We start from the raw sequence: 27,712 nt of genomic DNA, 5'->3' as shown, positions 1-27,712 counted from the left end.
TCTATTTGCCAACCGACGAACTTTTTGCCAACCGATGAACTACCTTCTATTTCCGCCATGCTTACAGTGAATTAAGTATAAATAAGCATGAGCAAAATATTGTTCAAGTAAGAACGTACAATGAGTGAGCCGAGCTAGATTGCATGGCTCCAGCTCAAGTCGAGCTTTATGATGTGAGCTCGAGCTTGATTTGGTAAACCAAGTTTGAACTCTGTGCTCGATTTGTTTAAGCTTGTTTCACTTGATTCATATATATTTTCTGTTGAAATGAAAATGAAAACCACAAAAATTGTTAAAATTCATCAGTAGTTACTAACATGTCCATGAAGATTAATAAATAGGGAAGACATGAGGCAAAGTCGAGTTTAAACAAGTTAAGCTCGTGTAACTCAAACTCGACCCATTTATAACTCAAGTTTTAACTCAAATTCGAGCTTGCATGGGTCAAGCTTGGTTGGCATGACTTGTTGTACATCCCCAAGGAAGGAAGAGTACTTCATTAATCAAAACGAATCGATCGAAGAATGCAACCACTCTGAAACAATGACAACACAAACAGTAGACATCTTGAGTTTGGGTTTGATAAAGAACCAACACGCAGCAAGGGACTGACAAACCTGCCATGTTCTCTTTCTTCTTCGATGGAACAGTTGACAAAACCATTTTTGACATTTAAAAAACAATTGCAAGCAGGTGCTCTTCTCCTTTTAGGGCCAACCTTTTTTTCAACTACCAGGAGAGTGGCAGTTCGCCTAAGCAATATGGATTTTTATGTTTATTGGGGTTTTTACATAATACCCAGTTGAGGTTCCTCTCCGATTGACTGAGAGATTAAAGCTCCCCCTCCTTCCCTTATTCTTGGAGTTCAAACTAAAGCTCTCCCTCCTTTTCCCTGTTCTCGGAGTTCAAAGCTGCTTTAAAACTTAGGTGGTCATATAGTACACTTTTCAACTAGAATGTCGTGCATGTTACCGTTCATAATATACATGAGTAGCACCCATAGAAATAGTATTAATTACGCATCGATAACATGGAACTCAGGCTTACCAGCTATGCTACACCTGTGAGCTGCAAAATCTCATTATCGACTATGAAGTAAGTGCATCATTGTCCGGCAAAAATTTACCATGTTTGACGAGATCAAAAGAAAAAGTTCCTGTTTCTTGACATTATAAGGCGAAGGAAGTTGGGTTTGGTTCAAAAAAGGTATTACCAAATTCAGCTAAAGGAGTATTGATTAATTGTGTTAAGATACCTTCAAATTCAGTTACACAAAATGCAAAACTGGACCGGAATTTTTTTATGGGTGATTAGATTCGGATATCCATCAGACCTGAATCATACCCACCGGATTAGGTAGACAAACCTACGTGGTTGCTGATTGGATCCTATAATTTTATCCAATCTAACTAATCCGACCCAAATTTGAATTATTATCAAACTACACATGCCCCTGTGTTAAAAAATGCCCTTCAAAAATGACAAAGAGGTAAATCAGAAAGCTCGCCCAATATAAGCGTAAATTTAATTCGAAGAACGTGACTTCTTATGAGAGAACGTAAATATGATGCCTTTCCGCGAATAACGATAAAATTTGGGTGCTAAAGCAAAACTTTTCATCAACCCGAAGGCAGAGAGGGCTGGAAAAGCAAGGTGAAACCAAAACGGTATCTTGTGGGATTCCACCCACCACCATCGATTCCTTCTTGGGAACGTGGCATTCTTTTCCAACGACCACAAATGCTACGACTCATCACCTCTGCCATATACAGCACAGAGAGCTGCGAGTTGCTTTGTTGAAGTCTAGCCAATGGCCGCGAGGTCTGCCATTTCTCTCTTCCATCCGCACCTCCCGCAGCTATCCTCGAAGCCGAGGGCCTCTCATCTTGCCCTCTCATCTTCTTCATCCATTTCACAAACAAACAAGTACTCCCCACCTTTCACTCGTGGTTTCTTCTTTTTCTAATGGATGTTGTCTATCTCGTATATTTCTGATACCACATTGGCTTACTTTCTGTATGCGTGGGTGGGTGACAGTGAAGAAGTTAATTCCCTGTCTGCGTTGTTTGATACCAGTGCTCTCTATCTTGATACTTCTTCTCGATGAATGTGTTGGGCGGTCTATCGTTTACATACCTGCCAACGACACCGAGTAATGGTTGCCCAATTACTATCTTGTGAGGGAAGTATGCGAGGAACCACAACCTCTAGAATGCTATAATATTTGTTGTTCCCCCTGGAACTGATGCAGAGTTGGTTTGCTTGGCTGGTCTTACTTAGCTAACCATAAATTATATTTTACTTTAGTTAAAAGCTACTACGAAAATGCAATATACTCTCATATTCACTAAAGTTTTTGAGCCTACCTGCAAGTTCAAGGTTACATGCCAAATTGTTAAGTTGCATATGGGGGGTGGGGCGGGGGGGTGTTCAAAGTGGGAGATTAAAGAATTTCCCAGTCTATTAGAAAAAGACAAGCCCTCATGGGCATGTGGCTTCTACGTCTTTGCTAGTAGAATACTGGATCTACCACTTGCACTTCCTACTGGAGAAAGTGGGTTCATGGGCTGCAGTTTTTCAATTTCAATATTAAAACTTTCATTCTTCGATCTTTTACGTCTGTTTGGATTTTTCTATATTTTTCTCATACTGTTATGTGACTTTGGCATCTTGAATCTGTAAAACTAAGAATATCTTTTGACTATCATAGGTCCGAGGTATCTTTTTGTGCTGGAACACATCTAATCCCACACCCTAGAAAGGTAAGACTTCTTTTTGTTTCCTTTTCTAAGACTGATTTAGCTATTAGAAGTTCTTTAGATTTTTTAGTTCAAAAAGTATATCGCTATTTGCAGAAGAACCCTTTCATTCTGGCTGCACTTTCTTGCAAGCTAACTGCTCACCTGTGGTTTGTGATAAGGCCATTTTCGCAGAAACATGGTCTATGCATACCTAATGTAGTTTTTGATGATTAGGTGTATAACTGGTGATTCCTACGTTTGTAAATTGTGCATGTTCTCTATGAACTGTGTACTGGCACTAGTTTGGTGTTAGGCTATATAACTGCACTCCATCTCTACACTATTTTTTTTCCCTTTTTTGGTTATTTAAGATGTAAGGCAATTTTTCCATGTGAACCAGAGTAGCATGCGTAACAGTGTATAGCATGCGCCTGGCCTGGTCATGGACAAGCAAGTTTCCCAGCTGGTTTTCAAATCTGCATACTTCTTTTCATATAAAAAGCCCAATTGCTTCATATCTTGTACCATCATAAGGGACAATTCTTGAATTGAACGATCTGGATGTATATCCTAAACTACTGCTTTTGTAACAATGCAACCCAAGATGGGTCTCAGATCCTAACCCACTTTCTAGCTAGGTCCACGTTGCAGCCAAAATTCTGAATCAAACTGACAAAATTGCCCAGTGTAGTGAATGCAACCTGTTTTATATTTGGTTTTAGCTCACATTCAAAGCACTATGAACCAAGATACTTAGTAGTAAGATATACAAACATATAAGTTCCTTAACATTTAACAAATCCTTCAACATAAAAATATCAAGCATGTACTACACATAAAATGATAGGAGTCCATACTTCTTAGTGTTTACAGTCCATGTTTTTAAGGAACACATCTTCATGTGTTGGACCTCACGATTGAGTGTTGAACTTGATTTTGTTACCCAACTCTACACAAGGATTTACTTTTAAACTGAATGACATGGGAATTGACTTGGAGTGGACTGGGTGATGACACACTATATTGTCAAAGGCTCATCTAGGCCTTAAGTTTGGCTCACCTAAGCTAACTCTTCCTATATGTCTTGTCACATGAAAATGCCTAGAACATTGCCTAGGATGTCTAGGCTTTCCTATAAAATCAAGAGCCTAAGTTTATTTTCTTATCACAGCCCAACTTTTTGCTTTTTTTTTCTTCTTTTTTTTAGTAGCTTTTTTCTTGTTTTCATTCTGTTTTTCTGCAGTTTCCTTATCACTTTTGTTGTTTTATTGGTTTTGAGTTAAAGTACCTATACGCGTGCATACACATATTTTTGTGTGTGCTGTCTTATGATTGTACTTACATTCGCAATTCATATGTTACACTTTAAATGTTTGCATGTCATTTTATGTTTCTAACTCTGCTTTGCATGTATATATAATTTTTTGAATACTTTTTTTTTCTTTATTAAAATTGTAATAGAAGTTAGTTTTACAATAAACAAGGTTAACATGAAAGCAATGATTATATTTGAAATTTTATCTGCCTTTTTTTTATTAGATTGGTAATTTTAGGTTTTGTTTCGGGATTTTAGTTTTAAAAATTGGCATTTATGAAATGGTAAAATTCTGCATTACTTATAACATTGAAAAATATTGATGTTTACTCATAAGCACTTTTTTACCATCACATTACTTGCAAACTTTAATGATTCATTTGATCTTTCAAACTTTTAATTATGTTTCTTATGATGTTTTGAAACATTCAATGTTTAATGTTTTTGCATTGTCCTGCATTTTAATTGCTATCATTGCAAGTAGATAACCATAGGCATTTCTTAATTTTGACAATTAGTATTGCATTTTATTGGTTTCTTTTTGTGTCTAGTCATACCTCATTCTGCCTAGGCTCTACATGCAACAACAGTTCTGTCTGATGCTTTTTACAACACCTAACACTTTTGTGCCATTTAAACTTTAAAGTGACTAGGCCAACCCAAGTTCTAGGCACTGCTCACTGCCCTCCACCTAACACTCTCAGCATAAGTTTGATAACTTTATTTTTCAACAAGCCATATTTTATTTTTTGGATTTTTTAAAACATTTTAGTAATTACTTTGAACTTTTACGAATAATTTTGTAAGAAAAATAGTGGCAAACTCGAGATTATTACCTTTTATGAATAAAATTTTAATTTTAATTGATTTTTTTATATATTTTTGTTTTTTGAGCATTTGAGACTTTCTCAGGCAATCAAAATTTCTGATTAACTCTTGTAAATGAACTTGTTAATAAAACCTGAGAATTCCATGACCATGTATATGTATTCTTATACCATTCCTATGTTGTACCCAATAAGTATGGCGATGTATATGCACACATAAAATGAAATTGCTAATGATATGTTTCCTATAGTTTTGTAGGGGGGTGTGTACATCTTATCTGGGTAATATAAAATTTGATAGAATACATGCAGCACACATATATGCACATATACAACTCGTTCTTGGCCGAATTTCCAAAGAATCACTGTATTTTCACTTTAGTGCTTGGCAGGGTGGGATATGGATATAACTCTATATCAAAAAAATCTGAATCTTTCACAATTAGGGGAATCACTCAAAGCTTACACGAGCAAAACACAAAGTGTGCCCAAAAGGCACAAAGGAATGCATATAAAACAGCCAAACAGCTACCAAAAGCTGTACACAAAGTCGGATCCAAAAGTCCCTTTTATAGGCAATATGTGCTATTCTTGTATACATAATGAAAGTGGTTGCTTTTCCTTTTTTGAATTTTGTCACGTGTTTCGTGCACAAAGGTTGAGAAAGGAGGAGAAGATGCCTTTTTTGTGGGCAGCTATAATGGAGGAGTGCTTGCTATTGCTGATGGTGTTTCTGGGTGAGAGCTCCTTCAAAATTCTCTCCTTTAGTATCACTGCTTTTTTATTCAGTACCTTGCCATTTTTTTCGTTCTCTTCTTTTTGTCTTACCAAATTGCATGTTCAATAGGTGGGCTGAGAGAGATATAAATCCTGCATTATTTCCTCAAGAATTAATGGCTAATATTTCAACTCTTCTTGAGAATAATGAGGTGAACACAAATACTTCATGATTCTGTCTCCCATGTTGAGTGCTGTGGTGGTTATGAGTTATTTTCATCCGTATCACGTTTGGATCCTTTTTATCTTAATTTGGTAAAATATCATGAAAGTCACTTCACTCTCTTTAAATATAACTGGCATGCATATGCGAGTAAAATCTGGTGCTTCTTGTTAAGTGTGGATTATTTTTTGGTACTAGAATATGTGATCACTATATAGTATTGAAGATATGCATAATAATGAGCTGCTGGACTACACCAAAAAATTTTGTATGGTTCATTTGGCGCAGATGGATTTATTTCGTTCTAAAAACATTCTAAAACTTTACTATGATTATGTCAAGTAGGTAGTTTTCTTTCTCTTGGTCAACATATGTTGATTAAAAGATATACATCAGATTCTCAAGCGAAAAGCATGTAGTTCACCAAATGACCTATGATGATCTCCTCTGCAGTGTTAGGGCCTATGTTGTCAAGGTGGGTAGGCGCTGCCTGGGCACCAGGCAGCGCCTAGCACCTAGGGTGCCTAGGCCAAAAAGGTGACTAGGTTTAGTTGTTTTTTTAATTTTCATAGTTATGCAACTTATGTTAACTATTTTAGTATTATTAACATTTGAAATGCATATAATATAACAAGCATATTCTACTTAAACAATAAAAAAATTAAGTGTTGGTGACTGAAAGTCTCATTAAATGTAATCTAATACAAGAAACAAAAAGGCTTTGATATGAAAGAATGCAAATCCACAAATCTAATCTAATCTTGATATGAAAGAATGCAAATCCACAAGAAGGCTTTGATTTTTTTGCTAGGCTCTTCCATTTGAAGTTGCAATTTGTCTTATTGTGACTTCAGCAACTTCCTTAGTGTTTGATAATCATCGTCTTCCTCAGAGTCTAGGGCTACAAGTGAAGACAAATTGTCTTGTTCTTCTATCTCAGGAACAATATCCAGTACATGATTTTGTTCTTCTGTGTTTGGAACAATCTCTAGAATATCGTGTTGCTCTTTTGTATCAGGAACAATCTTTCGTAAATTTTGGACATTTTGTCCTTAGTATTGCAAACCATTTTTCCAGAGATTGCAGACATAGTGAAATCTGACAAGTTATGGTTAGTTGAATAGACAATAGTATTATAAGAATACTAATAAGCTAACAAACAATACTCAATATTTAGATACCAAGATGTAATATTTACTTCATTAATTATTAAAAATTAGGGAAATCAATACATTAAGTTGCTAAAAAGCATCGTGATCAGGCGATCAGATGATGAAGAAGATGCATTTCCATCATTATCTGACTCATCGTCTAAATTTAATGATATGTTAACTTCTTCATTTGTGTCCAACCGCAAACTGAAAAGTGCTGAATGAAATGCTCGTTACAGATCAATATAATCCAAACACAAACTGAAAAGTGCTCAATGAAATGCTCATTGCACCCTTGATACCTTGCTTGAAGTATTTTTCTTTTCCTTTCAAATAAAATTTATGGGGCAGCATGAGGTATATATTCCTTAGATATCATTAGGATTCATGAATCTTTGTAGGTGTTATCTCCATTTATTGGTGCCAAGAAAAGAATTACAGACTTTGGCATTCTTCATATTCATCACATTGTTGTGGTATTCTATTGCTTTCTCTCTTTCATCATCTTTGAGAATTTTGCTTCCTCCTTGGAATCAAGAATGGTACACTCCAAATTACTTAATTGTAGTTGATTTCAGAATCTGTCTATATTGTTTGGCAACTGCATGGGGTATTGCTGTTTATCAATGACTGAAGAATATGAACTTTCTGCCTATGACTGTCACAAATTAAATCATATTTCTTTGAATCAATTAGCTACTTAGCTATGTCTATAATTGGACATTATGCAGTTGAATGGTTATGAACTCAACTCAAATAAAAATATCTGTTAGTCAAGAACATTTACCAATTAATTTAGAAATAAGATTAAGTTTCGACCGGAAGCAGGTGGGTTTCTTTCAAATCAGGCGAATAATAACTGGATTAGTTCTAGAATAAAAAAATAATGAGGGAAAACAAGGTTTTTGGCAAAGCAGGTCTATTAAAACCCTGTTTGTCATGGTTTGGATGTATAAATCTGGCTTGATGAGGCTTTAGGATATGCAAAATCCTTTTACATCCATTTGAGGCCGGTGGCTGGCCAGACCTGCATTGCATGCTTGGGCGGCACTAGTCTGTCCATCCTCACCCAGATTTTATGTAGAGGGGGCCAGAAGTTCCCCGCCCCCGTCCACAATGGCTGGAGTTGAATGAGGAAGAAAGGCTGCAATTCCATGAAAACCTGGTTGCCACCCAAGCAGACAGAGAACCTGTTTTATCCTCAAAACCTGGTCTGAGACCCAAAACCAGGTTCTTAACCTGGATTTGAGTGTCATGCAAATGGTCTGTCTGCCTTCCCCTTAAGGACTTCAGGTTTCCAGTCAACACAAAGTAATTTGAACCGTTTAGCTTAAAGAAAATGGAGAGATGAGAGCCATTTTCAGTCATGGGGTGAAGGACGTATGAGCACTTATCACCATAAGGAAGATAGAAGATGAAGAATTATGCTCTTGAAGAGCAGCATGCACCAAGTACTTGATATCTAGAGTTGAAAGCCTTCAAGGCTCTCAGACCAGGCAAAAGTATGACAAGCAAAAAGTACAAAGCACAAAGGAGTATTGCATACTTCAAAAGCAGTTGGCTAAGATGGACTTGTACATAAAAATATAAGCTGTAATGATTCTCCAATATGTTTGGGAAAAAATAGATAAAAAGTTCTTCTAGCCCTGCATATGTCACATAAACTGAAGGTTGTCCGACTTAGTCCTTTCTATTCGTTAGAGATCTTGATTCCCCCAACAGCCTGTTTGGTAATTTATGTAATCACCAAAGTTCACCTTTAAACAATAAAAAGATATATAAGGAAACAGTGTATACCATTAACAAATGGTAAATGTATACTGAACATGTAAATGTGTATGAATATGCATAATAGATAAAAATGAGATACATAATTTTATGTATTTATGATTAATAAATAATAGTTTCTCAAAATTGATGTTTATTGGACTACAGGTCACAATAGGAATTTCTACAAAGATTATAAACCACATGTAGCACTCATTAGTCATTACTTGCTTTAACAGATGCTTGTCAAATCTTATCAAAGAGATCTGGAATTAGTATTTTGTTTCTGTTTCTTGTATAGATTTGAAGCTTATTTTTTATTACCTATTGAATTTATGTGTCACACTTTCTTAAGTCTTCATACTCATGCATGGATAAAGCCATTGTTATTAACTGAGCTCATGATTTTTCTACTACACTAGCAAACTTTCTCCTCAGCTGACTAACTGTATTTACTTTCATTCTGAAAAGGCTTTTATGTTTCCCTCATACGACAATTTTTCCGATGGATTTTTTTTCTGTACATTTCGTATCAGTTTTGAACTTCATTTTTCCCCAATATCATTTGCCATTTTTCTTTATCTCAGTGTCTTTCCTGGTTATTACATTTATTTGATTGTTCATTTCATATAGTTTTAAGTTGATCATTAATATATTAACACTAATAGGTCGATAATGATCCCAAACTGCTTATGCAAAAAGCTCATGCTGCTACATTGTCTACAGGTTCTGCTACTCTGTAAGTTAATTTCTGTAGTTATAGACTTCTGTATGTTGATCTATGAAGCTCCAATTGTTTATTCAATAGATAGTATCAGCAGAATGCAGAATAGCCAACTGCATAATGCATGCGCCTGATTTGATGTGCATCTCTTTGGAGCTTCCTTATTTTCATTATTAACAATGTACTGGATTTCCTTTAACGTTCATGCATTAAATTGTTTTTGCTTTGGAAGAAATCTTTGAAAAGATGGAAAGCATATATAACTATCATGCTACACTATTCTGTGGTAGTTTTAGTGTTCCTTCCCTCAGCATCTTAAAGGGGTATAAAGAATATTGTGGACTGTGATGCTAGATGAATGGGTGATAACTTCAGTTACATCCCTCAATCATCAAATTTTATGTAGTGATTATTCACAAGTTTCATCTTTTTGATGTCCCACTTTTTGTGCATCTTTATTTATGATCTCTTGATCTCATGCAATGGATTCTTTTCTATTATACTAATGGTGCCCTTGTATCTCTCCTGTTCTTCTTTTTAAGTGTTGATCGTTTCTGCTTCTATTCATTGTATGCAAGCATAGGAGATCTTCATCGGTTGCATGATTTGTTTCTGTTGACGGATCTTGATGTATGGGTCCGGGTCTGGACCCGATCCAGTGAGTCCTGGTTTGGGCATACGTATACCATTGTAAACCCTAATCTTGCAAGTTAAGAAAGTTTTCTAAGAGAGAGAGAGTCTGGTGGCTAGTGGGCACCAGATCTTCTCACCCGTGGTTTTTTCCCTCTAGTTGAGGGTTTTCCACGTTACATCTGTGTTCGATCTTCGTTTCTTGTGCGTCTATTATTTCTACATGGTATCAGAGCCGACGAATTTGAAAAATTTTTTGGGGTTGTGAAGTTCCAACCCTAACCTCTCTATCACTCACTGCTGCCACCGCTGCTGCTGCTGCTGTTGCCGGCGCCGCCGCCTCCCAGCTGCATCGCCTGAGACCCTCTGCGTCGCCCGTGTCTGCCGCTGCCCTCTGCTCCTCCGGCACCGCTTGATCTCTAGCTTGACGCTGTTGCTTCCACCCAACGGAGTCGCCTCCCACGTTCTGCCCGACATCGCCACTTCTGCTGCTGTTGTTTGCTGTCGTTGGACTGCCTTGGCGACGCTCGCAGAAGCTCTCTGCCGCTGATCGTCGTCCTGCTGCCGCTGCCTTCATCTATCTATCTGCCGTCGCCTGGTTCGTGATCATGGCAGTGTCTTCCTCTTCGATCGTCAGCACCGGTCAGACTGAAATCAGGGCTTATAGAATTGAGAATGTTCAGGTTACTACAATCCGTCTTACCAAGGAAAACTATCTTAAGTGGTCTGCCGCCATCATTATGGGTATAGCTGGTCGAGGCCGTATTGCCTATGTGAATGGGAGTAAGGTTGAACCTGTTGCAAATAGTATGGCTTGAGATACTTGGTTTCTTGAGGACAACGAAGTAAAAACATGGCTTGTTAATTCAGTATCCTCGAACATTCAACCTCTCATTCTTTGTAAGAAGACTGCGAGAGATATGTGGATTATTTTGAAACAGATGTATCGTCAAAAGAAGAGAAAAGTTCGTGTGTATCAACTAATGAAGGACTTGTATGCTCTTCGACAAGGGGATCTCTCGGTCGCTGATTTCTACGCCGCATTAAAATCTAAGTGGGAGTATCTTGACTACCATTCTGATGATATTTGGAGTTGTCCTCAAGACCAGATGCGTTATATGACCAAGGAGTGGGAGAATAGGATATTCCTTTTCTTAGCCGGACTGAACGATGAATTCGAAAATATAAGGAGTCAGATTCTTAACTCTGAAGAATCATTCAGTATTGAAGATGTTTATTCCCGTGTTGAAGCTGAAGAGCAAAGGCGGCTGGTCATAAATGGGAGAAAGGGGGATCACATGTCTCACAATGAACGGTCAGCCTTCATTAGTCGTGCCTCTATGGGAACTGCCCGTTCTTCCCGTAAATGTACTCACTGCAAAAAACTAGGTCACACTATGGAGTTTTGTTGGGACCTGCATCCGGAGAAGAAGAATAGTAGTGGGAGGTCTTCTGGTGGGAAGGAGCCTGTTTCGAATGCAATGAACCCTAGTGACAGTAAAGTTTCTATTTCTGCGGAACAGATTCGTGAGCTGTGAGCATATTTGAGTCAGATTGATGTTGGTCAGGCAGACACTTCAGCTGAGGTGAAGGTCAATCAGGCATTGGCTGTTTCGGGTGAAAAAGGTACTTCTTGCATGGGGGAGTGGATTGTTGATAGCGGTGCCACTCATCACATGACTGGCAACCCCAAACTCTTTCATGACTAAAAGCTATCCTCGGGAAAGGAACGTGTATCCCTTGCCGATGGTTCCTTTACCTCTGTGGCAGGAAAAGGGAGTCTTTCTTTGTTGAACAATTTTTTAGTGCATGGAGCCTTGCATGTTCCCCATCTTCCCTTAAATCGGCTTCCTATACGCGTTGCCACAGCTCTTATGTTAGCAGTTAGCAGGACAGAGAAGAAGAAGGAAGAGTGTCGTCAGTTATTTTTGTATTGGCATGAACGCCTTGGTCATCTCCCTTTTGGGATTTTGAAACATTTGTTCCCTGAATTATGTTCAAGTTTGAACATTTCCATGTTTTCTTGTGATGTGTGTCAGTTTGTGAAGCATGTTAGAGCTTCATATCCAATTTCGAATAGTCGTGCTAATAAAGCTTTCTCCTTGATTCATTCTGATGTGTGGGGGTTCTCAGACATTCATTCTCGTGGTGGTTTTCAGTATTTTATGACTTTCATAGATGACTATTCAAGGTGTACTTTTGTTTATCTGTTGAATGACCGTAGCGAAGTGCCTCATATTATAGAAACCTTCATCCTCCTAGTGGAAAACCAGTATGGTGGGTCTATCAAGACATTCCGGTCCGATAATGCTCGTGAGTATATGTGTCTCAATGTCGATGAATTCCTTCGAAAGAAGGGGATTGTTCATGAGACATCATGTAGTTATACACCCCCTCAAAATGGAGTTGCTGAGAGGAAAAACCGTCAGTTACTTAATGTCACCAAAGCTTTATTGCTCCAAAAGAATCTTCCAAAATATTATTGGGGAGATGCGGTTATTATTAGTGCCTATTTGATTAATCGCATGCCTAGTCGAGTGCTAAATGGTCATACACCCTACTCCATGCTTTCAGGGAGTAGCCAACCTTTTCACCTTCCTCCTCGTGTCTTTGGATGTGTGTGTTTCATTCATGACCACAACCCGAATGTGAAAAAACTTGATCCCAAATCAATTAAGGGAATATTTATTGGGTATTCTCCTACTCAAAAGGGGTATAAATGTTTAGATCCCACCACTGGTCGAGTTCACATTACCAAGGATGTCACATTCTTGGAACATGTGTCTTATTTTGGTGAGAATACTCTTCAGGGGGAGAAGTCAATGTCTAAGGAAGAGTATTCTCCAAATCAGGAAATTCAGTTTACAAATTTTTTGGATTACAGGCGCAAAGAAAATCCATCTGTTGAGGTGCTTGGAAAAGAAGAAGATGGGACGTCTATTGAGGTACATGAACAGGAAAAGGAGGGGGAGTGTTCTATGGAGACAAAAAGAGAATGCAATCGTCTGTTTGGGCAGGTGTATTCTAGGAGAAGATTTTGTACTGACAAGGTGATTGATGGGGAGAAGTCCACTCCGAATCCCAATCCTACTTCTTCATTGGATGACCCAAGTCATGCTCAGAAGCAACCTGTTGAGAGAGAAATCAGACAGAAAATGAAAAGGAGGATCTTCCCATTGCTCTGAGAAAGGGTGTCAGGTCATGTACTCGACACCCTATTGGTAACTTTATGTCTTACTCTAGATTGAGCACTGAATACAAATGTTTTGTATCCTCCTTGTCTGTGGCTATGATTCCCAGGAATGTTACAAAGGCTCAGAGTGACCCTAAGTGGACTCATGCTATGCAAGAAGAGATGGAAGCCTTAGACAGAAATCAGACGTGGAAAGTGGTAGAGATTCCTGAAGCAACTCATTTGGTTGGGTCAAAGTGGGTCTACACCATTAAGTACAAACCATATGGGAATGTTGAGAGGTACAAAGCACGTCTGGTGGCCAAGGGGTTCAGTCAGAAATATGAGATCAACTACTTAGAGACGTTTGCTCCTGTCGCGAAGATGAAGACCGTTAGAGTTATTATTTCTTTAGCAGTGCTGAAGGGTTGGGAGATGTGCCAACTCGATGTTAAGAATGCCTTTCTCAATGGAGATCTCGAAGAGGAAGTGTATATGTGTATACCCCCAGGTTTTGAGAGACCTGAAAAATGCTGTAAACTAAAGAAGGCCTTGTATGGGCCAAACAGTCTCCTCGAGCATGGTTTGAACGTCTCAGACTTGTTATGAAGAAGCATGACTATAAACAAGGAAATGGAGATCATACCCTGTTTATAAAGAGGATGGAGGGTAAAGTTACTCTACTGTTGGTCTATGTTGATGATATGATTGTTACAAGTGATGATGAAAAAGAGATAGCAAGATTAAAGGGTTTACTATCTACTGAATTTGATCTCAAGGACCTTGGCAAGCTAAAGTATTTTCTTGGTATTGAAATTGCCAGATCAGGTACGACTCTTGTGCTTAATCAAAGGAAGTATACCTTGGATCTATTGAAGGAGACAGGAAAATTGGGATGCAGACCAGCCGCTACTCCTCTGGATGCTGGGCACAAACTCGGTAGCAAGGATTGAGAACCTTTGTGTGAAGAAGCTAAAGGGAGATATCAACATCTAGTTGGTAGATTGATATACCTCACTCTGACTAGACCGGATATCACCTTTGCTGTAAATGTGATGAGCCAGTTTATGCATGCACCTACGGATGCACACTTGAAGGCTGTAGATGGAATCCTGTGTTACTTGAAGAAGAATCCCGACAAAGGACTTCTATATGTGAAACAAAGGTCTATTGAAATTGAAGAGTATTCTGATGCAGACTGGGCAGGCTGTGTTGACACCAGAAGATCTACTTCAGGGTACTGCATCTACTTAGGGGGAAATCTAGTTGTTTGGAGAAGCAAAAGACAAGATGTTTGTTCCCGCTCAAGTGCAGAGGCTGAATATAAGGCTGTTGCTACTGGAGTATCAGAGTTGTTATGGCTAAAGATCTTGCTGACTGATATTGGGATAGAGACTGAAGGGCCTATGAAGATGTATTGTGATAACAAGTCTGCAATTAACTTGGCTAACAATCCAGTGCTTCATGATCGAACAAGGCATGTTGAGATTGACCGTCACTTCATCAGAGAAAAAATTGATGCCAGGGAGTTAACATTACCATACATGAAGTCTGAAGATCAAACTGCTGATATTCTGACTAAAGTTTTACATGTAACTCCATTTGAGATAAATGTATCCAAGTTGGGCATGTTTGATATGTATGCCCAACTTGAGGGGGAGTGTTGACGGATCTTGATGTATGGGTCCGGGTTTGGACTCGATCTAGTGAGTCCTGGTTTGGGCATACTTATACCATTGTAAACCCTAATCTTGCAAGTTAATAAAGTTTTCTAAGAGAGAGAGAGTCTAGCGGCTAGTGGGCACCAGATCTCCTCACCCGTGGTTTTTTCCCTCTAGTTGAGGGTTTTCCACGTTACATCTGTGTTCGATCTTCGTTTCTTGTGCCTCTATTATTTCTACAGTTTCCAATAGTTTTTTTATTTGATGTTTGTGGCTACCATTCTTGGATTCATTTTATCTCAATTATCCAGGTCATATGTCACCTACTAATTTTAGCTGTCCCTTTCTCTTTCTTATGTTTAGTGTTTGAGTTAATAACATTGTACAACTATCCTTCTTAGGATTTTAGCGGTGTTGGTTTTTCTTGGGTATTATCCAGTAGGTTAACTAATATATATATATATATATATATATATATATATAGAAAATTTGTGAAAGTTAGATTTGTCTACTAATTATCTCACAAAAGTTCTGACATGATATCAAATTAGTAGTTAAAATGTTCAAAAACCTCAAAAAAATTTAAAGATATAAAAAGTATTTCTGAAAAAAATGCCAAAAACACAAAAGGAGCTGTGATAAAATATTGCCACAAATATCGTTCTTAGGAAAATCCTGGTGAGGGTTTTCTTGGGCATTTTTCAGCGAAGTTGTTCTTCTCAGGTACATGTCGGGAAAATATCGACAATTTTTTAAAACAGTGCCATAAATATCGTTCTTAGGAAAATCTCGGTGAGGGTTTTCTTGGGTATTTTTCAGCAAAGTTGTTCTTTTCAGGTAAATGTCGGGAAAATATCGACAAGTTTTAAAAAAATTAAAAATATTAAAAGACCTTTAAAAAGTCAAAAATTTAACAAAATATTAAAATCTCTGAAAAAATTGGCAAGATTTTCAAAATCTCGCTTTTTTTTCTATTTTTTTTGTTTTATTTATTTTGCTCGTAATATCATGAGATTTCCAAAAATCTCGCGGTATCCATGACACTGATAAAATGCAATATTTTTCTTTTGGCATTTTTTTAGGTACTGTGAATTCTTTACCTTTTTCTTTTTTTTTTCCTTTCTTTTTTTGAAAGAAATGGTAATATTTGTAACAAAGATTAATATACTATTTGCCTATTAACTTTGTTTGGACATGGTACTTTTCATTGTTAGTTGACATTTGATGTTTTTGAGTCTCTCTTTCTTTATATGTCTGTATGTGTGTTTTAAAGACCTTATGAGTTATGAGATGATATGCATGCCGGTTTCTTGATTGGCTTCAAATTACACCTTTGCTTGTATTTGAAGGGTAACAATTGATGTACTTATCATTACTGTTTCTTTTGCACTTATTCTGGCTCTCAGTTCATCTTTTATCTCATAGTTACCTCTTCAATCGGTATTTTTAACAAGTGAAACCTTTTGCATGTATTAATATTATCCAATAACTTGATGACTCTTCGTCTTCTCTTTCCTTTTCTGTTTCACACTTTCATTAGAGATTTAGAGGTATCTGATCTTCTAATTTCAATATCCTGCTCATTGTAAAAACTTGAGATGTCCTGGGTTTTCTTTCTCTTTAGAAATTTCCTTGTCGTAACTCCTGTGATATGCTAAGAACTAGTTCTATGACCTTTTAACATTTTTTGTCTGTTACAAGGATTTCTTTTTTATATGGCTCTGTGGATTGTTTGGACAGAATTGTTGCTATGCTAGAGAAGAGTGGAATTCTTAGGATTGCAAATGTTGGAGATTGTGGTCTCAGGATCATACGGAAAGGTACCTCGAGAAAAACATATGATAATCACAGACAATCTGTATTCCTTTTCTCTATTGTTTAAGCCTTCATGTGTGCTAACTTGTTGTGTCTACTTTTGCTTGTCTAGGGAAAGTGATCTTTTCAACAACTCCTCAGGAGCATTATTTTGATTGTCCATTCCAGTTGAGTTCTGAGATTGTTGGACAAACTTATGAAGATGCTGTGGCATGTGTTTGCTCCATAAGCTGGTAGATTTGTATTTGTAATACATATATATATATATATATATATATATATATATATATATATATATATATATATATATATATATATATAATATATATATATACATATGGTGTGTACTGCAAGACAGAGGCGACTCTTTCCTTTATTGCTTCACCCTTTGATGGCATATTGGTATTCAAGGTGCAGTGGTTAAAAACTGTTCCACTGCATGATAGGTTGACTAGCCTATTTGTACAGAATGGTAATAAAGGGGCTGCTCTAGTAGAAACTAATAGAAATAGGACTGGGAAGGGATCTTTTTATGCTTATCATCTTGATTGGTCTATTCAGGAACCATTAGGTGATTGTTCGCATAAGGGTGAATTGGCAGATAGTATGTTGTAATTTGAGAAATTAGTAGGAATATAATGGAACAAAGGACCAAGGAAAGGAAGAAGAATGATAGCACATGAGTTTTACTTGTTAGACAATGGATCACAGAAGGTATCTTCCACATTGCACATGGACGGCCAGTGTTGGCCCATGGCACTGGACGTTACACGGTATATGGTTGGATAGTCATAAAGTGAAGGCCATGTTGATATACATTCTTCTCTACTTACTATTCCCAAAAGAGGCTTAGGTTTCAACTCACTCTTTTCTAGAAGATAGACATACAAACCACCAGGAATTTACAGACCCTTAATGACCTCCCTGTTTCCCTTATCAACATAGGACTAAATATTTGCTTCTTTCTTGTTCACATGTTCTGTGACATTTCAGTGGGACTTGCTTTCCAGTTTAAAGTTTTGAACTGATTCCAACTATTACATTACTCATAGACATTATTACGTAATGAAATGGGGACATACTAATCTCTTATGATTTTGGAGCCTCTTTATTTGAAATAACAAGATTTAATCATGTGTACATGTCTTTATGTCCTATTTTTGGCTTTCTTTCCTATATAAGAAGCACATAAATTTACATATCCATATCTCTGCTTTATGAATATATACTAAGAGGCTACTATTGTTGGACATGATAACCTGAACCCCCCATATAAAACAGGTCAGTAATGTGGAAGTGATGGAAGGAGACACCATTGTTATGGGCTCAGATGGACTTTTTGACAATGTTTTTGATCATGAAATTGTATCAGTAACTTCTACACATAAAGATGCTTCAGAGGCTGGTAAATCTTTTCTCTTAAGATTTCTGTGCCTGAAAGATCAATAGTTCTCGTTATTTTTTCTGATCACTTTTTGCTTTTTCTGTAGCAACAGCTCTGGCCAGCCTAGCTAACAAGCATTCAATAGATGTTGAATTTGACTCACCTTATGCTAAGGAGGCCCGGGATCAGGTATTTTTCAAAGGTCGAGTTCGACCGCTCTTAGTTCCTTTTTTTATCATCACAATTGGTGGAGACTATAGTCCTTTCCAGGTTTGTTATTTGTGCATAACTGAGAAATTAGTGTCCATTTCTGTAGCTTCACTCTTGGATGGTGTGTTAACTGCAGGCACTTAAGCTATTCTTTTTTTCCATGGTGTTGTCTTCCTTTTCCTTAGTTACAAACTCTATGTCTAGTTTCCTTATGTTAGTTTTTAGTTTGAAGGAAAGATAATTGCTTCTATACATGTTTTAATCTCATGCAGGGCTTTGATGTTTCCATATGGCAGAAACTTCTAGGAAGGAAACTAACAGGCATCTCTCTCTTCACTTTCTTTGTACATGGCAATCCATAGATATAACTTTCTAAGTAAACTTTTCCAATTTGGCAGGAGGCAAATTAGATGACATCACTGTCATTGTCGGACAGGTTGTAAGCTCATTTGAATAATTCAACAACCAAACATACACTTTGCAAGGTGGCAGCCTCTGATTTAAGGAGAAAGGTTGATAGATCTGCCAAACTTTGGGGGAAATTCTAATAAATTTGGGGGACAAATCTCAAGAACCTTTCCGATGTTATACATTCAGGTAACTCAGTCAAATGTTTGCTAAAGAAGATCCTTGCAATCTAGGTGGAGTCTGGGAAATCCTGCCCTCCAACAGTGAAGCTTTGTGTTCTTGTGCTCTGTAGTAAATGAGATTATTCATTTGTAATATTATTCTTTTGAGCACATAATTGAATAACCTGAGGCGGCTTCCTTGAATTCAATTATTGCCTCCTTTTTTATGTATCCAATGCATGCATATATCTGCATTCATGCCCTCACAGACGTATTGCAGGAAGCAAGTGTGCCAGATCTATTTTCGTGGCCAAATTTTTGTGCTATAACAATATTTAAAGCATTCTCTAGTCAGATAAATTCCAGCGCCTTATATTGATTATTTATTCTTTTCAATTGTTTGTGAAGTTAATTGGTGTCTCTGTACGTATGTGTATGAGAGAGAAAGAGAGGGACCTTAAGTTTAATCTTGTAGTTTCTATCTCCTATTGTCTTGTTAGGTTTCTTATGTATCTGATTCAATATTTCAATTTCTTTTCTTATGATAAGGAGGGAAAGCTTTCTGTGATGCGAAACTTTGAGTTTGCTTATGCTTATGTAAAGTCACACGTTAAAAGTCATCTCGTTGTGCCATGGCAGGCACCTGACTAATTTGGGTTGGCTTAAATCCTCTAAGTTGGATGAGGTGTATAGTCCAAATATACGAAGTTGTACACTTAATGTCCAAAGCATTTAAGAGCCTTATGATTGGCAAGGGAAGAGTACTTGACTTGAGGGTTTTACACTGTTGAACTATTCGGCGTCAGAAAAAACATGCGTCCCCTGATTAATCTGCAGAATTCATCCCTGATCAATATGTAGAATTTTTTTCTATGTCTAGTCAAATTAAATGAAGAAACGGCAGCTTGACTATAAACATGATGACTCCATGTTTTACGATGACCTCTAATTTTAGAACTGCAAGTCAAGAATAATACAGAGAATTGCGAGACGGAAGAGAGCGAGCGCATTGACCATGACAAAGTTTTCCTCTGAAGGTTAGCTCCTCCGTTAAATCTTCCTTTTTCCTCTCCTTGTCGCTTTAGCTGAGCTGCTTTTCTTTCTTCTTCTTTTTCTGTCATGTCTATTTTCTCTACTTTGCTCCTTTTCTTCAAAACTTTTCTCTCCCCTATCCTCCCTTCTATGGAACTGAAGGACCTTGCAGCTTAGTTTCATAATAATTCCTCCGTGTAGCTTGTAGTTTGAAGTTGACATTTTTCAAGTGACTTCCATGTTCCTTGTTCTGAGATGCTGTGACAAATTGAACAAAACATGAGGATAATGTCTAATAGGTCATCAAGGGCATTGCTCCTAACTCCCCTTCATTTGCAGTACTATCTTTAAGTTTACTATATTTGCAAAAAATGTGGCAATATATAACGTCTTCTTAATTTTAGAGTTGGTTAAGACTAGGGTTGAAGACTATGATTCTATCATTATTGCAATGGGCAAGTTTGTTTTACTTTCACCTGCTCTTCTCAATGCAAATATTTGTTATTGTATTATATTTATTCACTTTCAAATTTTCTCCTTTCTCTCTTTCTCTCTCGTTTTCTTTATTTACAGTAATAAAAGTCAAAAGGGACAGATTAAGCTAAGAAACAACCATTTATATATATATATATATATATATATATATATATATATATATATATATATATATATATATATATATATATATAGATATAGATATATATACCCTCACTGCTCCCTGCACCCAAGCTTTTAGGATTTGTCATATCAACACCTGCATCCGCTGGCACTCACGCCTTACACCCATGTGACATAGATTATTATTATTATTAGTAACCACCCCCCGGGTTACTGAGCTTGCTTCGGGCCCTTTTACGGGCCAGGGACTGAGCGCTTTTGGAGCGGGCAGGTGACGCCCAAGGTCTCGACTCAAGTTCTTAATTGACGGAGCACTTCTCCCGCGCCAGTGCGCTACAACCCCTTGGGGTACTTTTTCCTTTTTGTTTGACTTTCTCTTGAATTGGATGCTTTCGACGTGGTCTAAGAACTCTCTTATTTGACCCCTTAGAGGGAATACTGTTGCCCACAACCTCGCTGATTGTGCTTTTTAAGAGAAGGCATCCACCACTTCTTAACAGCTTCTCATCAAATCCTCTATGATATAGATTGCTTTACGAAATGATAACGTCGTCTCTTATTTTTAACCAGGTTGTGGGCAACAGTAAATTCGCTTGGATTCAGATTTAAAAAATGACATCCAATCGGATTTGGATTCATATTCTGATTTAAGTAAATATTTGATCTGCGTTTGAATTTTGGGTTGCATATAGTTTTAAATAAAATATATGAAAATTCTATCTTAAAATATAGCAATTTGGTTTGGATCCAGTTTAAAAGTCGGATTCAGATTCAGATTCAGATAATCTAAAAATTAGATTCAAATGGGATTCTTTTACGTATGCATGCATTTTTTTCATTCGCATTTGAATCCAAATTCAGAACTGAATATATGAAGTCGCATTTGGTTACTGCCAATCAGATATCTGTGTGATCTGAAGTCCGCCCACCCTGCCACTCCCCACAAAAATCAGATTTCAAATCCACGATTTGTACACTATAGCATGGATTTGAGATCTGAGGGTGGATGCTGAAACTGTGGATTTCAGCTATCGTGGTTTTTGAATCCCCTCAGACCTGATATCCGCGGGGAATCAAACAACCTGAACATCATAGAAAGAAAATATGTTTACGAGTATATCTGATTTCAATCAGATCTGTTGACATCCCTATCCCTTGTGTTTTCCTTAGACCTAGAAGGTTTGAAGCTGTGCCTTTTTCGATTGAATGCAGAGACTGCTGCTTCTTCATCGTTTATAAGCCTGCCCTGGCCAAGATTCACGCTGAGTCCGTTATACATGATTTGACGAGCATGGATGTAACATGTCACTATCCACAGAGTGCGAAGTGGCAACCAGATCCATGATTGTAAGATTTCTATACATGATTTCACTTCTGCAAGTTGGGTTTGTTCCCTGCTCATGTTAAGTAACTCCGTATTAAATTTCATAACATTTGGAGACGTTTGCCCATCCAAGCATACGGCTCTTGAAAATCTTTCCCAGATTTTTTTTTTCAGCACTAGAGTAAGATAGTTATGTAGTTACGCATATATGGGTAGTTTATTAATCGTCCTTTTTATGTCAGAGTTTATCAAATTACTTTTAAGTATTTAACTAAATTCTGTTTAGTTAGAACTTCAATTGGATGAGTAGTCACAAGTGCATATTTATTTAACTTGGGTTTATTATGCATCTTAGATATGGATGTAGTATCAGAAACACTGCATTTTTCTTTCCTAGTTGGCATAAATTCTATCCTCTTAGAAGTAGTGTTACTTATTGTTGCTTCACTAACTTATTTTGAGTGTTAGATAGGGTTTGCGAGTTTTTTACAGGTCCTTTTAAGGTTAGCCCAGAGGAGAGTGCAAGCGTCAAGTTCCTTGTTGACAACTTCAAAGCTTCTTAGATTGTGCACTTGAGGCCTCAAGCTAGTTTAGGGTCTTTATTTTGTGTTCCATTTTTGTGTTTTTTTTATTGAGTTGTAATTGAAGGAACTAGCGTAAATATTTATTATGAGGTGCTAATGGAGTGAGGCATTATTGAATCTCACTTATGCCTTCAATTATATTTGTTTGAGCTGCTCTTCCCACTAGTGTAAGTTGGTTTTTAATTATTTAGTGTTTGGTGTGCATAACCACTTCACACTAAAAACATCTTTTAAAATTGAACTTTTCAATGGTCACTGACATGTTTGATTCTTTGGGTGCTATTCTTCCTGGAATGTAAACGATATGAGATCACAGCACTTTAGTTGGCAGGTATATCATACCCTATCTAAGCTCTGATGTATCCCAAAACCCCAAAAACAAGAGGAATGCGGGGGTGTTTGAATCTCCAAAATTTTGGTGGTTTGGTTTTTGGAGTGTTCTAGAAAAATAAGGTTTATTTTGAAAATTGAAGAGAAATGGACTCGCCCATCGATACGAAACATTTTGGAGAAAACCAAAATTGGGAAATATCATTTGGAAAACCTGAGAAATCATTTTTAAAGTCACTTTAGTGTTCTCTTAAGACTTTAATAAGTTTGAGGTTTGACTCTAATTTGGTTACTACCTAGGTAGAGCTCCATCTCATCTTGCTTAAGTTATTTGGAGTGGTGCTTGTGATCATAAGTGATGTTGAGTGAGTGGAATGCATGGATGCATTGATCCTATATGATTAAAGCATTCCTATCACAACATTCATTTAAAAGCATTCATACCATGACATACATCTAAGATTTTGTAATAAATATTATAAATAACAAGGAAAAGTTTTTGAAAATAGATTGGGGTTGTAGACCATCAACTATGAATCCAATATTGGGTTATTGCTTAAGTTTTGGTCTTGATGAAGTCGGCAAATGAAAAGATCTTGAGAGAAAAATGTTCAAAAAATGAAAAAGATGAAATACTCTCATAAAAAGAAAGAGAAATAGAAAATGATGTACATATACATGTACATGTCATTACATATGTACATATATAAAAATTTGTAAAAAATGATATTGATTTGAATAGGAAGAAAGATTTTTAGAGGAAAAGATAAATACATATACGTATACATGTATATGTATAAGAATTTTTGCAAGGGAAGATATTTGTCTTAAAAAAAGAAATAAAATATTCGAAAGAGAGGAAATAGAATGCATGTATATACGCACTCATGTGCACATGAAAATTTATAAAATAGAATGTGGAAGCATAGAGAGATAAAGATAAAGAGAATAATCATGTGCATATATATGTATACAACATGTACATACATATGTGTTTTCATGAGATAGAAATCAAGAAATGAAAAATAATAACAGACTTCAAGTTTGATGTAGGCCACAGGGGAACTTGAACTCATGTAAGAGTCCAAGCTAAGTTTCCAAAGTCATATTAGAAAGAGTTTTTCGAAAATATTTTGGAAAACATGATTTCAAATATTTTTGGTATATGAATATAAAACATAGTTACTTAGTTTGTTATAAGGGAATATGTTTCTTCTACCGTTGGGTATGGAAGAAAACTAAACCACACGATAAAATGTTCATTATAGTTCCTAATAGAATGATTAGAAATGAAACTAACGCCAGATGACATGCAAATACATATTAACATATACATATTCGTGAGGGTTTTTTTCAGGTTGGACAAGCCTCAACTTAAAAAATCAACATGAAAATAAAAGAGTCCCCAAACCACACTCTCATTCTCACCATGCATTTACATATAGATAACTATGCATGGATAATACCTTAAAACAAAGCAATATTCAAGAAAAAAAAAAGCATGATTCAATCATAAAAATGAAATATTGTCTCATCTTCTCATGTTCCCGGTGTACTCGAGCATAACCTCTTGACTCTAAAATAGAAATTGAGAGCTATTTCATATGGTCATGAGCAGATGAAAAAGAGATGAAAAAAATGATTACAACAAGACCACATTCAAGAAAAGATAGAACATGATGTAATCAAAAAATGAAATAACATCTCCTCTCATGCTTCCGTCAGCATAGCCTTTTGACTCTAAAATAGAGATTGAAGGATATCTCATATGGTCATAGGGAGATGAATATGAGAGGAGAAGCAAAACAAGACTATATAAAAAAAAAGAGATAGCATGATTCAATCATGAAATGAAATATTGCTTTATCTTCTCATGCTCCTGGTGCACTCAAGAATAACTTTTTGACTCTAAAGTAGAGACTTTAGAGCTATCTTATACGGCCATAGAGAGATGAAAAAAGGAAAGAACGAACGAAAGACATGGAAAGGGATGTTGATTAGATACCTCTAATAAGAATGATTTTGGGGAAAATGATCACCCCTTGGTTGGAATGATTTTTGACTCACCTTTAATAGAGCTCCAAGGTGATGAAGATGAGGTATCCAAGAAATCTTTAGTGCTCCATTGAAGAGTTGTAACTTGCTTCAAGTTGGAGAAGAAGAAGAAGAATGAGAAGGAAAGAAAAGAGGGAAATTGAGGAAGAGAGCTTGAAAACTCTAAGTCCTCAAGTGCGAATGCACTAAAGGTTCTCCATGCTCAAGAGACAAGATTGTGGGGGTATTTATAGAAAGTTTTGAAGCCAAAACTCAAAATTTAAATTTTTTTGAATTTCACAATATTTTCATCTGAATTTCAAAGAATTTTGAATTATTTTCAAATTTGTTTGATTTTTTTTTTAAGTTTTGACTAAATGGGATTGGCCATTAGCCCTGCAAACACCCTTTTGGGGTGTGGGCAGGGCTATTGTCCACCCAACAAGCCTAAAACTGTCCTTGAAAGGCGGTCTTTATCAATGAAATGGGGCCTGCGCCATTTGCAGGCCCCGACTTAGCCACAGGCAGCGCGCTGTGCACTGCTGTGCACGTGATCGCACGTCACTCAGAGCGTGAGATCACGCTCGACGTGCGATTGCGCGTCTCAGAGCGTGTTTGCCCTTTTTTGTTTAATTTATTAGAAAAGTATATAAAATTGATTTTTTGTATCAAAAGAGTGGTCGGCTTTGTTTTGAGTTTCAAAAATATATTTTGGTGCGGAACAAAGCGTAAGACAAGGGAGCGGTCTGTGCACGTGCGCGCAACACTCATAAATTCAAATTTTATCGTTTTGAACTTGATTTTTGATTTTTAGTTTGAAATGCTTGACTTGGATCTAAACTTGGGTTTAAAATTTATTTTAGTTCGAATAGTTGCAAATTTGTTTTGGGTTTAGGATTAAATCCAAATACAGTATTTTTTTGAAAAATTTGGGGTGATAACAGGGGGCTTTCGGGTCTTTTCTAAGCAATGATTGTTAATCTCTGCTCACTTGGGAAAGACACACCAAACTCGAGCACCAAAGTGTAGGCAACCTTTGAATTCCTAGACTCATGGCAGACTACTTAATTGCAAGTAAAAATTAAGCACTCACAAAGTGAAATATCAGGGCCTTGCTTGTTAGCCTTGCCTTTTTTCCAACAAACATGAAAAGGCCTCTACCTTCTATCTAAATGAGTCTAGACATTTTTGTACGCATTAACCAAAAAATGACTCCCATGACTAGTTTTGATGGATTAGTTCATAAAAAGAATGTATTGCATCATGATATGTTGCTAAAACCAAATCATGCTAACGTTATAAGAGTTTTTGGATTGTTTGTTCAAAGTTGTTTAACAACCATTTGCACCCTCTTAGATAAAGTCATTGAGGAACAGTCACAATCTATCAAACAGTACAACATTTATGAAGGAGATTTAAAGATATCCATACCAATTAGTGGAAACCCCTCCTTTACTCTTGTCCTTTTGCTACAACCTACTGACATGTGGACAAAGAACATCTTTCGCTTACTCAAGCAAGGGAACGAGCTGCATGTGGCTTGGGAGCTGTTCCTTCTTTTTAATAATGCTTCTATGACATGAAGGAATAATGCACGATAAACTGTAGTGGGTAGAAGAAAGAAAACATGATAAACTATAGTAGGTGAGAAAGACAAAGACTGAGCCTAGCACAAAACTCCAACGATAAGTTTGCCCTCATCCAAATGTCACTTGACAACCCAAAGCTGACAGTCTAAAAGCATGTGATTTGTCCATCCAATTGGCTTCTTAGCAATCCTCCCTACTTGTCTTTTACTTGCTACAAGATGGAACAATTCCCATTTTCAAAGAGATTCTGTAATTAATCAAACAAGTGTATGATGACTAGCATGGGACCTTTTTAGTTGTTGTTTAGGGCCCAAATGTTCCTGTTGATTGATGGATATTCTATTTATAGCCAGACCACAACAGCTCATAAAGTTTCAACCTATATATACATACGCTTCAGTGTTGCAACAGCCCCATTAGTGGAGTTGAGTTTGTGAGCAATGAGGAAACCCCAAAGGGGCATTTTTGTACTGATCTAATATGACAAAATAAGAATAAATCATTCTCAGACTTATCCATTGATGAAACACATTCTTTCCATTTATTCTCTTTTAATTCTAGGTGAGCGGGGAGCAGTGGCGGAGCCAAAAAGATTAGCAAGAGGGGCACTTGTCTAAACAAACTTAAATTTGGTGGGGCACTTTATATATATATATATATATATATATATATATATATATATATATATATATATATATATATATATATATTTAAGATTTTTATTTAAAAATAAAAGCCTTTTGAGCGGCTGGTGTGGGCAACTGCCCACACCAAGCACAATGTGGCTACGCCACTGAGCGGAAGAGACTTACACCATCCGTAAGAAAACCAAAGCTCCCACGTGACCCTTTGTCCCCTAAAATATAGGGTATGCTTTCAGTGCTGCCCTTAGTGTGCTTCAGCTTGTACATTGGTGACTCCCCCACTCCTTTTCTCTTTTGTAGCATAGGAAGTTAATGCCCTTGACACTCAAAATGGAAACTGGCAGCGTACCAGCCCTCACTCCAAACTATTGCGCCAAGCACGTGTGGACAGATAAGGTACTCACAATCTATTGATATTTCTAGCAATCTTTTAGAACTTTTTATTCCTCCCTAGGATGCTATTATCTTTAATTGTGGTACTTCCACTAGGTTAAGGTTGCATTCAATGTGGCTAGGCAATGGGAGAGGCGGTTGGACTTTTGTTTGATCCCACCATTGGGACTCCTCTCATTTCCCTGTTGAATAGAGATCAACAAAAATATTTAGGGCATATTAATAGAGCCACTTAAATCAGTTATCACTAATCTAGCT

The 27,712-nt window shown here is 36.9% G+C and overlaps 1 protein-coding gene across 3 annotated transcripts; it reads left to right on the top strand.

The window, feature by feature from the left end:
* The first annotated feature begins 1,640 nt into the window (after window positions 1–1,640).
* On the top strand, window positions 1,641–19,288 carry LOC116253976 (probable protein phosphatase 2C 1). Of its 3 annotated transcripts, none has more exons than XM_031628984.2 (11): window positions 1,641–1,926; window positions 2,711–2,762; window positions 5,541–5,620; window positions 5,731–5,812; window positions 9,410–9,480; window positions 16,669–16,748; window positions 16,856–16,953; window positions 18,025–18,148; window positions 18,240–18,316; window positions 18,610–18,658; window positions 18,736–19,288. In XM_031628984.2, the coding sequence occupies exons 1-11, from the start codon at window positions 1,811–1,813 to the stop codon at window positions 18,792–18,794; spliced, it is 888 nt and encodes a 295-aa protein (XP_031484844.1). In that variant the 5' UTR covers window positions 1,641–1,810; the 3' UTR covers window positions 18,795–19,288. The 3 variants fall into 3 exon arrangements, with proteins under 3 accessions (XP_031484844.1, XP_031484845.1, XP_031484843.1); XM_031628983.2 differs by having other exon boundaries at window positions 1,643–1,926; window positions 18,234–18,316; XM_031628985.2 differs by lacking the exons at window positions 5,731–5,812; window positions 9,410–9,480 and having other exon boundaries at window positions 1,642–1,926; window positions 18,234–18,316.
* Window positions 19,289–27,712: the final 8,424 nt, after the last annotated feature.

Source organism: Nymphaea colorata, chromosome 5 (genome assembly GCF_008831285.2).
Source record: "Nymphaea colorata isolate Beijing-Zhang1983 chromosome 5, ASM883128v2, whole genome shotgun sequence".
Classification (NCBI taxonomy): Eukaryota; Viridiplantae; Streptophyta; class Magnoliopsida; order Nymphaeales; family Nymphaeaceae; genus Nymphaea; species Nymphaea colorata.
Note: the sequence above shows the minus strand (reverse complement) of the source record. Positions and strands in the feature narration are given on the sequence as shown.

Excerpts from the sequence above, each read along its gene's own strand:
- LOC116253976 (XM_031628983.2), top strand. The coding sequence starts at position 1,811 with ATGGCCGCGAGGTCTGCCATTTCTCTCTTCCATCCGCACCTCCCGCAG. Across the intron at positions 1,927-2,710 it reads TCCATTTCACAAACAAACAA|GTCCGAGGTATCTTTTTGTG; the intron begins GTACTCCCCACC and ends TGACTATCATAG. Across the intron at positions 5,813-9,409 it reads CTCTTCTTGAGAATAATGAG|GTCGATAATGATCCCAAACT; the intron begins GTGAACACAAAT and ends TAACACTAATAG.